This window comes from Rhinatrema bivittatum, chromosome 2 (assembly GCF_901001135.1).
Source record: "Rhinatrema bivittatum chromosome 2, aRhiBiv1.1, whole genome shotgun sequence".
NCBI lineage: Eukaryota > Metazoa > Chordata > Amphibia > Gymnophiona > Rhinatrematidae > Rhinatrema > Rhinatrema bivittatum.
This window is the reverse complement of record NC_042616.1, coordinates 103,214,100-103,229,343: the sequence shown is the minus strand read 5'-3', so window position 1 is coordinate 103,229,343 and position 15,244 is coordinate 103,214,100. Positions and strand designations below refer to the sequence as shown.

The window sequence follows — 15,244 nt, the reverse complement described above, 5'->3', positions numbered from 1 at the left end:
CTTGCCAAAGTCCAGGGAGCGACCTCCTGCACTCGGACCGTCGGCTGCCAGATTTCATGCCATTTTAAAATGGAAGCACATCGCTATCATAGAATTGACAAGCAGTCAGGGCTGTCTGTCAAACTACAATTTCTGGATTGTCTAGAAGTTCTAGCAGAAGTGCAGATGCTTACAGAGCTGAGTTTGTCTGATAGGTTATGCAAGGGACCTGAGAGACTCTTTAGTAATGCTGTTTATTTAGTTCAGGACACGATGATAATATCAGACTAGCAGCTGTGATGATCTTTGTGTAAATAGGGGTGTATTATATATATCAAATAAATGACTGAATGACTACTTGAGTCACTTTAAGAGGAATCCTGGGCATCCTGGAGCGAAGGGGGCCAATGCAATTATGTGCGCTGAAAGTGGGTGCTGACTTTTCAGCACCCGCTTTTTTAACGCGCACATGGTGCTGCAAGGAAAATTAGGGGGGTCGCGCTAGGAAGGAGGTGCTAGGGTCACTTCCGTGACCTTAGCGCCTCCTTCCTAATGTGACCCACTGCGGCTGCTGGTTATGAAGACCGACGCTGGTAAACTCGGCCTTGGTTTTCATAACCTGCCTGTCTGCCAGTAATGAAAATGGCCGCCGAGTTTAAAGTGACCAGGATTCCTCAGCGCTCTGCCGAGTTATTTTATTTAATTTTTTTTACTTTAAAAAAGAAGTACAGAAAAGCAGTTTTTTCTGCTTTTCTGTACTTCTTTTCAATGCGCTCAGCTATTAACGCCTGCTCCAGGCGTTAATAGCTGAGCAACAAATGTGCGTCTGAGACGCACATTTATCTTTTTGCATTCGGAATGAATGAGTAATAGGCTCATTCACATGCATTTGCATGTGATGAGCGCTATCTCATTCACTCCGCATCGGACGCGCATTAAATAGGCGCTAATAAGACACGGTGTTTGATTGCATGAATATTATTTGCTAGAAAAGAGAGCCATTGTTTAAAATAAAAACGGTTTACTTAAGAGGGGAGTATATTCCTTTATTCTTATCCTTGCCTCCTCCACCCTGGGTGACTCTGCTAGGTAGGTTTTGGGCTCCTGTCCCTGTGGATACTCAGCTGGGAGGAAGGCTATAGACTGTACAACCTGTGTCATATCTGAAGGCCCCCCCGACTCATCAACTTACTACTATGACTACATTCTAATACTATCAGCCACCATAATGTGGAAAGGTCTTCACCACAGAGGGGTGCAACTTACATCTGCAAGCTTTGTAATAACTAGAAGTAATAACAAGAAGCCCCAGAAGAAATCCAGGGACTCACATAGACAGCAGGCTACAAAAGGGACTTGGGATGTTGGATATTTGGGCAATCACTACACTAGTATTGTTGTGGCTATTTAGATTATTACAGAGTTTTTTGGTAAGGCATTGGAAAGTTGGATTCTAAAGTGAATTAAGTGGGGTTCTTATATGCTCTTCTACCTATAATGGTAGAATACAAACAAGGAAGATAAACAAGACTGTCCTAGATAAGGAGAAATCTTGCAGATGGTCACACTCTGTGAATTGCAGCTGAGATGTATCCTTAAGAGTGTGGACAAAATAACTGGGCAGGCTAGATGGGCTGAATGGTCTTTGTCTGTCATCATACATGTACAGGTGAATTTTCTAAGGAATGACATACTATCATAGCAATTTTTAAAAGCCATTTACTCATGTTAAGTGCACTCAATGTGGGTAAAACCTATTGACAATTCAATGGCGTATATTGTAGCAATTTTCAAAAGCCCACTTACACTGGTAAAGCGCCTTTACACATGTAAAACCCAGTTTTAAGCTTTTAAATGCTTTTGAAAATTAGGCCCTATGTTACTAACTTACTAAGTTACTACTATATAAGAGATGAGAAGAGAGTGAAAGAGAGTGAAAGAGAGAGAGAGAGAGACAGGTAGGATACAGGATAGGGAGGAGAAGAAGAACATGGAATAAGCATAACAGAAAGAAGGAAATGATTAAAAAGAGAAACCGTATTGGAGATGGAGATGACTGAAAAAGACTAAGAAATGGAGAGAGTGGAAAGGGAATGGGGAGAAAATCTAGAGAGGATTTGAGAGGAGGTAGGAGATTATCCTCACGTTTACTTTATCTATTTCATCTCCTGTTCGAGATCCTATAGGCAGAGTAGGTGTCTGAAAGACATCATGTGTCACTATTCACTGTGATTTATTGAACTAATTACTATTACTGTGAAACCATCATGTAAAATGAAATATGAAATTCTTAACCTTACAGAAAATAATAAAGATAAATTAGCAGAGGTAGTACATAGAAACTGACATTACGACTGGTGGTAAATATATTTCTATATCACATTTTTTAAAGATTGTTGAATGCCTTTTGTTTTTGTTGTAGTTTCAATGATGAACAGCGAGGCATTGGTTAACTTTAGTTTGATTGAATTTTCCTTCCAAAAATTACGTTAGAGCCTAGAAAAACAAACGTGTGGAAGGGGTTGAGTTCTGCAAAGTGTTCTCTTTAAAATACAGAGTGTTTTTTGCCTTCTGTAGCCTAAAATTGAATTGAACTCATTGACACATTGTATGCATTAATAAATGTACCTACTGGTCTAGGCTCATAGTTAATTATCTCATGTTATGTGGCTTTAAGGAGAAAAATCTCTATTTGAAAAGTGAGTGTGTGTGTGCTAGTGAATCCCCGTTGCTTACTGGTGAATTAATAAGACTGCCCACACGTCTCAATATTTGCTATGGAAATGAAAGCATGCTAGCCTAAAAAAAAACTCCCTAGTCAGAGGCGAGGGTCATTTTCAAACCCATTTCCACTGGTAAAACAATGCTTTAACCAGGGAAATGGCCTTTTAGAAAATTGCCTCCCCTGACAGATGCACATGTGGCCTATATGCTTGTAACATTACCTGCAGTGACCAGAGGCATTTCTGGGACTGTGCTTGAGGTGGGCTTGCACTTACACTCATTGTTTGCATTTTCAAAAGCATGTAGGTCATTTTTCATTAAAAAAAAAAGAAAGCCTATGCATGTATATTAGCATGTATAAATGTGTGTGAGTAGTTTTGATGGGATAGTTTTGAAAGGAAAAGTATATGCGCCTACGTTGCCTTTGAAACTTGGTGTATAGTATGTGGTAATTGCCTTAACATGTAGGTAGGCTGGTACAAAAGTACCCCATAATGCGTAGTTCATAGCTAGGAGGGAGTAAATTGGAAATCTGAATTGTTTTTTAAATGTTTTCTAAAATATATATTTTGTAAAAGTTCTGCCATTTTCCCTTGTTACTTGATCAGGGAGGGAGAACTTGTGTTCAGAGTAAAGATAAAAGGAATTATCTATCCTTCAGGGATTGAGTGAGTGCAGAATGCCCTGGCCCTGCTCTTGGTACACATATAAAATAAATATTATATGACTGTAGGCACTGTTAGCAAAAATAGACTGAAAACAGACAGATGCATGAGTGTCTGTCAGAATAGAATGCTTTTTACTTTGATTTAGAAAGTACATTTTTAAGTTTTGAAGGTTGCCTGCAGTCTCTTACAGGAAAGGTGATGAAGGTTGAAGAATAAATGTCACTGCAGTTTCTTTAGACCCAAATTTCCCATGATCTCTGTAACCTCTCCATCAAATGAGCAATTTTCAAACTGTCCACACTGGGCCAAAGACTGCACATCCATAGAATAGTGCCTAATATACAATGATTGAATCAATGATTCACTTTTACGAAACATAGAAATGCAAGTGAAAAAATTTATTTTTTCTGTTGCATTTGTCTATTCTGATAAAGTGAATTACTGGTCAAATATTGTATATTAAGAACTATTCTATGGACATTAGGGCATTGTTATATATAATTCTGTCCATGTAGAACAAATTATATGGTTCCCCCACAAAGATTGTTTGTAGTGTATATATATGTATATATACATATATATATATATATATATATATATATATATATATATATATACACACTTCATGTGTATGGGGAAAATGCTTAGTGTATACAGTAGGATTGCATTCTACATAGCCTGTCATTTTGTATTCTTTATATTGTAGTCACTGCTCTCTGTCTGTCAAAGATCTTCGGATAAAGCACTAATAACTTTCTTATGTATTTAGGTTGCTTGTTTGAGGATGATTTGTGTAAACCCTTTGAGATCTGCCTAAATGGTAAGACAGATTCTTTCATTCATTATATGGCTTTTGCATGCTCTTTGCGTAATATTCAGTTGTAAAAAAAATGATCATGTTTGTTGTTAAATGATTTAAAGACATAATTAACAGTTGTTAAAGCAATATTATCTATTTTGAGTTGAAACTACAGTACTACCACCACATTGTTAAAATAATTGAGTAGGCAGATAAACAAAAAAATGTAAATTTTGTTTTTATTGTTCTTTAATTCCAGAGAACATACCAAATTAGCATTCTCTCTCATCATTAGGTACAGAAGTAAATAAAGGGCCTGTTGGATTGACCCATATCAGACAGGTGTCACCTTGATGCATACATAAGAGGAATATAATATGAAATGTTTCTCTATTAGGAATGCAGCCATAATAAAAGGTGCTCACATTTAGTCTAAAAATGTGTAAATATATAAGAACATATACTGGGAGAAAAAAAAAAAAGAACTGACACCTATGGGTAAAACCAAAAGCTAAAGTGGAACAGGCATTTGTAAACATATTTTGGGCAGACCATCTTACTTCAGATATGTTAGTTTGCCAAGACCGAGTTCCCCCTGATGTGCTGACCCTTACCAGCCTGTGTGTAGCATACGGTCTCTGTACCAGAATGTTCAAAACATGCAGATTGTGCAGATGCACAAGATCAGAACATCCATGAATTAGGCCTGAATTTATTAAAATGCACTAAATATTGCATGTGATAGAAAAAGGGGTGTGTTTTATGGTAATAGGCAGTTTATTGCAATTTGTACTAATACCTATGTGAAGTGCTAAGTTACTGTAAATTGTGATAACTGTTTTGCACTTTGGGGTGAGTGCCAGAGTGCACTAACACTAGGTAGGTATTTATATCTCTATGGGAGGCCCACCTAGTAACTCGAGGTGAGGCTTAGGTATTAGTGTAGGGGTTAGGGGCCACTTTGACATTCAATGTGAGCTGTACGAACAGAACAGTGTTCTCTTGTGAAGATTTGATGACCCTCGGAGTGAGGAAACTCACTCAAAGATGATATTTGTGCAATGTTCTCTCAACCTAGCTTGATGGACTCATCCTACACTAATACCTAAACCTCACCTCGAGTTACTAGGTGGGCCTCCCATAGAGATATAAATACCTATCTAGTGTGCAGGCATTATGGCTAGGCTTGCTCTCTTTCTCTCACTCTCTCTTTCTCTCTTGCTAAGCTGGTGCTCCAGGAGCTTCAAAACTACTCAAACAGGCATTTGAGAACACATCACAAAATGCAATAAAACCTTCATGCAACCTATTGCACAGCTTAATGCTACTGAAAAAGGTGTAGCTAAAATTGGTGTTAAAGCTCTGCAATAGGACTTCATAAAACAAAACAGTAAACCCAGCCCACCCCTAACTCCTCCTGTTTTGCAGATTTGCATCGCACCATACGTTATGGTGCTATCGCATCCGTTAAGGGGTTTTCGCATGCGTTAAAGGTGCTTAACGCATGCGAAAACACCTTATAGCATTTTGATAAATGACCCTATTTAGTTTGCTGCCCGGAATGGCCAATCCTTGCAGTAGAACCAAAAACCAGGAAAATAGCTATTGTGAGCAATGCTGCTGTAGGTTAGTTTACAAAATTGCATTGGAAAATTTTCCAGATTTTATAAATGTTTTTAGATTTAATAGAATAGTTTTTAAAGAAAAATAATGCACAATATATTGTAACATGCAGTAGCATCAATCATTAAGGTTATAATGATGCTTGTAATGCAGTGTTTCTCCAGTAGGTCTAAAGTTATGCGGCTAACTTAGTCCAGGATTTATCAAAATGCACTAAATATCGCATGCAATCGGGGTGTGTTTTATGGTAATAGGCAGTTTATTGCAATAATACCTATGCGAAGCGCTAAGTTACCACAAATTGCAATAACGTTTTTGCACTATGTGATAAATGCCAGAATTGTTGTATTTCCTACAGAGCCTAGCTGTCAGGGCCTTTCTAAGAAGAGAGAGAGAGAAAAAGAGAGAGAGAGAGAGAGAGAGAGAGAGAGAGCATCTAGCCATAATGCCCTCATCCTAGGTAGGTATTTATATCTACTAGTGTAGGGATTAGGGACCACTTTGACATTCAAAATGAGACGTACGAACAGAACAGTGCTCTCTTGTGATTTGATGACCTTCGGAGTGAAGAAACTCAACCAAAGATGAGATGTGTGCAATGTTCTCTCAACCTAGCTTGATGGACTCTCTACCTGGGTAACATCAAGCTAGGCTGAGAGAACATTGCACACATCTCATCTTTGGGTGAGTTTCCTCACTCTGAAGGTCATCAAATCTTCACAAGAGAGCACTGTTCTTTTCGTACGTCTCATTTTGAATGTCAAAGTGGCCCCTAACCCCTTCACTAATACCTAAACCTCACCTCGGGTTACTAGGTTGGTCTCCTATAGAGATATAAATACCTACCTAGGATGAGGGCATTACAGCTAGTCTCTCTCTCTCCCTCCCTCCCCCCCTCCCCCCCCCCCCCCCCCTGGTTGTAGAAGGGTCCTGCAAAAACACCTTAATCTGGCTATAATTTAGCTGGATAAGATGCTCAATATGCCCAAGCCATTTAGATGGATAACTTGTGAGTTATTTGTCTAAATGGCTTTTAAATATCTACCCCATTGTGTTTGCAAGTAACACAAGTAAGAAGATAGCAACAATATTCTTCTGAGGTTTTACTTTTCAGAGATCTGTTAATCCAGTACCACTGTCAGTCAACTAGAACTGACACTAAGAGTTCTGAAATTGGGTCTGAGCTATTGGCTTAGTAGCAAGTGTCATGCAATGTCATATGGAGGAGCTAAGCTCTATTCCTGGGTCCAGGTTATATTCTCCACCTGACTTGGGCTAGAGAGGGCGGTGTTTATGGCCTGACTGGAGGAAGTCTTGGGCAATTACTCCAGTGACACCTAGTGGTCAGGCTTAGCTCCTCACTGGCCATGATTCTGTGAGTTGTGATCCTGGCTACGGACTGTTACCATGATGGATTGGTAGAGTTGGTGAGGGGGATTATAGAAAGGGGGGGGGGGAACCCCCCACGTCAATGCAACTGAAGGCTGAAAGCATCTTAGTATAATAAAGGCGATTTATGATTGAGTTGGAAGGAAAAATAAGCAAAAGGAAATTGCAGAGACAAAAACAAAGGAAGATTTGAATCTTCAGACTCTTGCTTTAAACAGACAAAATAGGAAAAATGCCTAGAGATCAATATTCAAAGGGTTTGCCTGGGTTACTTTTTGAGTTTCAATGTTTCCCAGCCCTGTCCAGCTAAAGTTTGGCTGGGTAACTCAATGCCCCCACAACATTTAGATGGGTACAAAGAGGGCAGTGATGGAGGCATTTGGAGGGCATGGTTACCTTTTAGCCGCTGAGTGCTGATATTTAGCGCTGTCTGGATAAAGTTAGCTGGGGAGGTCTGGTCAGTAACAGTTACCTGGCTAACTTTGTTGTAGTAACTTTCACACGATAAGTTCAATGGCACGCTTATTCAGCTCACTTGTCTACCCATTGGGGTAGATTTTAAGAGGCGCGCGAACAGCCTACTTTTGCTTGCGCATCAGACTCAAGCAAAAGTACGCTGGATTTTAGTAGATACGCGCGTAGTCGCGCGTATCTACTAAAATCCTGGATCGGCGCGCGCAAGGCTATCGATTTTGTATAGCCTGCGCGCGCCGAGCCGCGCTGCCTCCCCCCGTTCCCTCCAAGGCCGCTCCGAAATCGGAGCGGCCTTGGAGGGAACTTTCCTTTGCCCTCCCCTCACCTTCCCCTCCCTTCCCCTACCTAACCCACCCGCCCGGCCCTGTCTACACCCCCCCCTTACCTTTGTCGGGGGATTTACGCCTCCCGGAGGGAGACGTAAATCCCCGCGCGCCAGCGGGCCTGCTGCGCGCCGGGCCGCGACCTGGGGGCGGGTACGGAGGGCGCGGCCACGCCCCCGGGCCGTAGCCACGCCCCGTACCCGCCCCCAAAACGCTGCCGACACGCCCCCGGAACGCCGCGACGACCGGGCCCGCCCCCCGACACGCCCCCGACACGCCCCCCTCCGAGAACCCCGGGACTTACGCGAGTCCCGGGGCTCTGCGCGCGCCGGGAGGCCTATGTAAAATAGGCTTCCCGGCGCGCAGGGCCCTGCTCGCCTAAATCCGCCCGGTTTTGGGCGGATTTAGGCGAGCAGGGCTCTGAAAATCTACCCCTATGTGCATATGGACCATGTTCAATAAAGAATTTTTTCCACAGGCATAAAATGGGAAAAAGTCCTTTTAGACTAAGGCTGTGTGGCAGAAAAGCAGCCTGTTACTCTGAAGCTTTTCAGCTTTCTCTTGTAATTCAGTTCACATTGCCAGGCACTGCAGAACAGCGAGACCTTAGCTTTAGCAGGTTCCCTAATTAGCGAGGAGTTCAGGCAGATTTAAATATATGTGCTGCCTAGCCTAGGGTGAGATGCTGAGGGTGGTGGTGTTTTCATCATCCTCTTTGTAATGTCTATCCAGAAAACAGATTAAGAAGTTTGCTGAGTCTAAGCTGCTCTTCAGAAGTCTCTTTATTTACAGAAAAGTAAAAAGGAACCTCAGACAAATCCAACCCTGAATACATTTCCTGCTGCCCTAGCCTGATCTACTGAGGTATTCATTTCATCCTTCTAGTCTTCCACAGGGCCCTCCCTATATGTGTAACCTGCCTTTGGTTCTCAAGTATGACAGGGTCTTGACCTCTTGCGTTCCTCATAGATCCTGGGGTCCTCACTTACTGCTTAGCTTTATTGTGGTATCGCAGTAATGAGCCCTTGTGCTGTGGTGTGGTTGACACAACCTAGTAGGCGACCTTACTTGGTCCACACTGACAGATGGAGGACACACCCTTACTGGGACTGTACAGGAGCTTCATCTGTACCAGCCCTATTCCCTGGATTACAGGGGCTGGCAGGACTGAGGAGCGATAGCGAGAGAGTCCAGACATAGGCAGAGGTCAGAATAGGCAGCGATCAGGCAGTAATTGGCTTCAGGCCAAGGATTAGGGCAGATAGCAAGCAGAGAGTGGTCGAGGTACAAAGCAAGGGTTTGTTCCAGGCGGCTAGCAAGAGTATAGAGCAGGTCCATATCAGAGATCAGGACCAGGCAGCTGGCAAAAGCGTAGTCCAGGTCCATAGCAGGGGTCAGTACCAGGAATTAGGCCAGGACTGACAAGACAAGGCGAGACAAGACACCAAAGACCAAGACAAGGACGGGACCAGCAAGACAGGCAGGGCAAGGCACGGGAAACAAGGCAAGGATAACAACGAGCAAGGCAGGAGGCTAGGAGACACACAGGAAGGCAAGGCAGGGCATGACAAGACACCGTGGCAAGACAGAGAGGCACAAGGAAAGCAACATGCACTGCAAACAAGGCAGGGGACCTATTGCTCAGGTGCTGAGAAATGGGACAGCTGGGCTTAAAGAACAGCCTCCCATGATGCCATCAGGTAGCGTCACAAGAGCTTTCCTGCTGCAGGTCCTATTAATGTGGAGATAGCACGCGCCCACATCGATGGGCACCTGCGGAAACGGTGGCAACCTTGGCTTCGTGTGCATCGGCAGCTCCTGGGGGTGAGTACGGCTGGTTACATGTGGCACTTAAGGGGGGGAGGTTGAATGGTGATCGAGCCCTAACTTTCTTCTGAATGCTACAGCTTGATGCTTCCATCTTATGACCGCATAAATGCCTATACAACCCTAGGAATGTATTTGGTTCTGGGAGAGCATGCCATGCATTCACCACCCTTCCAGTGACATTGAATCTGAGTCTTCCCCTTGGAGTTTCATATCATGAACCCTAGTTTTACAACTTTTTTCCCAACAGAAAAGGTTTGATTTTTTTATGCATTAATAATTTCTTTCATGTATTTGACAGTTTGTGTGCTATCTCCCCCGTCTCTCCTCTCCTCCCGAGTGTATATATTTAGCTCTTCCGGTTTCTTTTCATAAGTATTTTGGTACAGATCCCAGAGCATTTTGGTTTCCTTTCTCCTTACCACTTCCATCCTGTCCTTATCCTTTTTGAGGTAGTCTCTGGAACTGAACACAGTACTCCAGGTGAGGCCTCACCAAAGACCTATACAGGGACATTATCACCTCCTTTTTCCTGCTAATTATGTCTCTCTCTATGTAGCTCAGCATCGCTCTGGCCTTAGCCACCTCCTTGTCAACATTGCTTCACTACTTTAAATCACTGGACACGATCATTCCGAGGTTTCTGTCCTGGTCGGTGCTCATCAATCTTTTGCCACCCCCCCCCCCCCCCTCACATAGAGCTCCTTTGGATTGCTGTACCCCATATGCATGACCCTGCACTTCTTGGCATTGACTCCCAGCTGCCAAACCTTCAACCATTCCTTGAGTTTTCTTAGATCACTTCTCATTTTCTCTACTTCTTCAGCTGTGTCCACTCTGTTGCAGATCTTAGTGTCATTTGCATGTCACTCTTCTTTCTCAGAATGGGTTCCATTTTTTGCTACTCATTGACATGTCAGTCAGCAAATTTGTTATCCTTTTCCTTGGGACCCATTCTCAGATTCTCATTTAATTCATAAGCCTCTTTTGTGGGACCTTATCAAAAGCCTTTCTGAAATCCACATAAATCACATCGAGTACTCTTCCTTGATCTAATTCTCTATCTAATCAAAAACATCACTTGACAGGGCCTTCCTCTGGTAAACCCATGTTGCCTGATTCTGCAACACATTGGATTGCAGATAGTTCACAATCCTTTTCGTTAGCAGAGTCTCCATTAATTTTTCCACCACTAAGATAAGGCTAACCAGCCTGAAGTTTCCTGCTTTCTCCTTGCTACTACTTTTGTGAAATGGGACCACAACCACTTTTCTCCAATCTTGCAGCACCACTACACTCTGCAAGGATCGCAACAGTACCCTCCTTCAAAGGGTGGTCTCCTCTGCGGGTACCAGGTCTTGGTTTCCAAGGATAAGAGAGATGAAACTGATGGATCATCTCTTTGTCTAGGATATTAGCCAGAGGCTCCCAAGAATTTTCTTCGGGGCCAAAACCTTCCCATGAAAGAAGGTTTTCCCAAGTCTTGCCTTGTCTTCAGACATCAAAGATGGCTTCGACCTTGTATTCTAGGTCATCTTCTGCATTGATGGGAGATGATTCCTGAGACTTGGAAGAGAACTCACTGAGAATGAGAGGTTTCAAAAGTGAAACATGGAAAGCATTGTGGATGTTTAATCCAGGTGGTAGCTTCAGACTGTAAGTGATGTTGCCAAGACGTCGGAGGATTGGAAATGGTCCAACGTAGCAAGGAGCAAATCGAGTGGAGGATAACTTCAGTCTAAGGTGCTTAGTGGATAGCCAAACTTGGTCACCAGGTTGAAATACAGGCTCTTTGGAATGGTGAGCGTCATAAAACCTTTTGGCTTGATCACTCGCTTTAAGTAGCATTTCTTTCATCTGAGTCCATAATTGATGGATATCATCAGCAATGGACTGAGCTGCTGGGAATGTCACTGAGAGCTTCAGTGGAAGTGGCGGTGATGGTGAACGACCATATACCACTTCAAAAGGTGTTGATCCAGTGGATGATGCTGGATGAGAATTAATGGCAAATTCAGACCATGGTAACAGTTCGGCCCATTTATTCTGACGGCAACTCACATAGGCCCAAATGAACTGTTTCAGGGTCCTATTCATCCGTTCTGTTTGACCATTTGATTGAGGATGGTAGGCTTATGTATAATCTAGAGAAATGTCGAAAAGCTTGCACAAAGCCTTCCAGAATCTTGGCGTGAACTGTGATCCTCGATCTGAGACTATTTGCTTCGGTAGGCCGTGAAGGCGAAAGATGTGGGTTATGAAGTGCTTCGCAAGCTCCAAGGCTGAAGGTAAGCCAGGAAGCACCACGAAATGGGCCATCTTGCTGAAACAGTCGACTGTGACCCAAATGGTATTCATACCTCCAGAGAGGGGAAGATTGACTACAAAGTCAGTAGCGATATACGTCCAGGACTGTTCCGGAGCTGGAAGTGGTTGCAGCAATCCCCACGGTTGGCCAGAAGTAGGTTTATGCTTGGCACAGTTGGCACAAGATGCTATGTAGGAGAGTGTATCTTCCTTGATAGTTGGCCACTTCAGCAGGGTGCGATGTTGACCAGGATGGCCAGCCAGCTTGGAATCGTGCGCCCAATAGAGCACTTTCTTCCTGAGGTGTTTAGGCACGATGGTTTTACCAGCGGGCACAGCATGAGAGGCCACCAAGATGACTTTCTTCGGGTCGATAATATGCTGAGGTTCTTCTGGAACATCCTCCGAGAGAAAGGAGCGTGACAGGGCATCAGCTCTGTATTCTTGTCTCCGGGGCGATATTTGAGCACGAAGTCAAAACGGTTAAAAAATAAGGACCACCTAGCATGTCTATGGTTAAGACGTTGTGCATGGCGGAGATACTCTAGATTCTAATGGGAGAGACAAGGGAGTTTAGGTGAAAGAGCTGTTTTGATCATGTGAAAATTTAAATCAGCACAAAAAATATGGATTTCAAGTTTGGATCCAGCTTAAAGAAACAAGCAAAATCTGACACTCCATGAAGTTAGCATGGGGCACATTTAAAACTAATCGGAGAAAGTTCTTTTTTACTCAACGCACAATTAAACTCTGGAATTTGTTGCCAGAGAATGTGGTTCGTGCAGTTAGTATAGCTGTGTTTAAAAAAGGATTGGATAAGTTCTTGGAGGAGAAGTCCATTACCTGCTATTAAGTTCACTTAGAGAATAGCCACTGCCATTAGCAATGGTAATATGGAATAGACTTAGTTTTTGGGTACTTGCCAGGTTCTTATGGCCTGGATTGGCCACTGTTGGAAACAGGATGCTGGGCTTGATGGACCCTTGGTCTGACCCAGTATGGCATTTTCTTATGTTCTTATGTTCTTATGAAACTTGCCCATACTGATGGAAATTCTAGCTCTTTCCCTTAAGTCTCTGTATCTCTTGAGAAATCTCAGGACTGTCTGTTTACTCTCAGTGGGAGCTACATCTCCAATGCCTGTTACTTTAAAGGGCTGTCACGTACACATCTTGAAACCTCCTTATGGCACAGCTGGGAAGGCACACACCTATAAAAATCATGATTATTTGAAACAGGTTTGAAGCAGCTCAAGCAGCACCACTTGACGGATTATATTGGCTGGCACACAGGATGCATTTAAGCTAGGCCTCACTAATGAATGATTCTCTCAGAGGCAAACATGATGATACCTTAAAAAAAACTATTATGATGAAAACATTTTGTTTTCTGAGGTAGCCTCGAAAGGCTGTAAAAAAATGAGTTTGTGGTTTATGGAATCAATACCAATAGCTAGCAGAGGAAGTTTGTTAGAAAACAAAAACTGATTAAAAGAGAACTTCGTGGTGTGCTAAAAAACCCCAGCTATAACCATCACAGATAATGGAGTATATTAACATAGCTTTTTGTTCTCAGTGTGTTTGAGTTTCATTGCTTTCCTAGCTCATTTTCTGGTGTTACTGATGTCACATGTTGATATGGCAATCCACGCACCCCCCCCCCCACACACTATTAAGGAGCCATCCATCCCCCTCAGTCCCTCCCACCTGGAGGGCTGTGGTTGGATGTCTCAATACTATTTAGCCCAGACATTTTAGGACACTTGAGGATCAGTCTGAGGAAGCCCAGAAACTGTGAGGATGTTTAAATTTTACAATCTGGTGAGGCCTCCCAGCTTCACCCAGATGGAGTTTCAGTTAGAAGTGACACCTCATCGTGAATTCCCTGCCAGAGGGTCCTTTGCCTACTAATTTACAAAAGAGATAGATTTTTATTCCTGTTACCTCTCACCAGAGGACCAAAAACCTATGAACCCTCTCTAAACTCTAGATGGGCAAGCATTAGTGATGGATTCTGCTGCGATAGACAGTGAGGGCAGAAGATGTATCCCATTTTAACTTTAGAAATAATTTTTAAATCTGAACATTGTGGGGAGATTTTTGGATCCCCCTTCCCCACTGGGATTGCAGTGCTGAGATATAGCCTGATCTCATTTGATTTTTCCCCATGAGAAGTCCCCCAGAAAAATCAACTAAGGATGAAATAACAAGATCGGAATACCCTAACTGATTCTCCACCCTTGGGACAAGGACAGGCTGGATGTCCAGGAAGAAGATGACCTAAGGTAGGATTTTTTGCTGTGAAGTTGGGAACCCCTCCAATAGGATTCCCATTTAGCCGCTGGGTGAGCTTTGTGCAGTAAATATCATCATGAGGCTCTACCCAGAAGTCTGAATAAAGGACACCCATGTATCAGATGTAACTTCAACATTATAGACAAATGGACTTTAATGTATTTATTATCAAATCAGTAAACTTTAACACCCAGAGCTTGGTCCTGTCTGATTTATTATAGCCGCTCACCTCATGTGATGCACCTACAGTCTACACACACTCAAAGTAACACATCATCATCTGGGTCATAAATGAGAACTCCCCCCCATAAAAAGAATCCCCTCAGGATTAAGAGTTGAGCATGGGAGGTAAATTGCTAGGCCAGGTCTTCTCCGAAGAAAAATAAATCTGTTTGTGAGCCCTTGGGACTAAAACCCCTACTAAGGGTTACACTGATGACTATGATGCAGATAGAAATAGAATAGGAATCCTTAAATCAGATTCCTGTTCCTAACGCACTGTGCTTGAAGGTTTCTTCTCAGATCATCGTCTCCTAATATGATACAACTTGGTAAGGTAGAAAGACATTAGCATTAGTTAGCAAACAGTTGTTTGAAATTATATCATACTTATATACTAGTGGAGATCTAGATATTTTATGATTTAGATATACAATTCTGAATGATATGTAGCATGAGAACTTACATACACAGTCAACATTTTAGATATAATTCTCAAATATTATAAGATCAAGTTGAATTAGACATAGACAGAAATACCCCAAGCTGCATGTTACCAACTGCTAATTCTTTTTTTATTGTGGCTAGTTCAGCTTTAAGTTGAGACAACTCCTTTTT

The 15,244-nt window shown here is 42.6% G+C and overlaps 1 protein-coding gene across 1 annotated transcript in view; it reads left to right on the top strand.

Moving 5' to 3' along the window:
* Positions 1–15,244, top strand: part of LOC115083222 (receptor-type tyrosine-protein phosphatase N2-like) — a 1,006,533-nt gene that overhangs the window by 182,655 nt on the left and 808,634 nt on the right. The window contains exon 2 of the mRNA XM_029587031.1: positions 4,141–4,191. Within this exon, the coding sequence (XP_029442891.1) occupies positions 4,141–4,191 (51 nt within the window). The remainder of the gene's footprint in view (positions 1–4,140; positions 4,192–15,244) is intronic.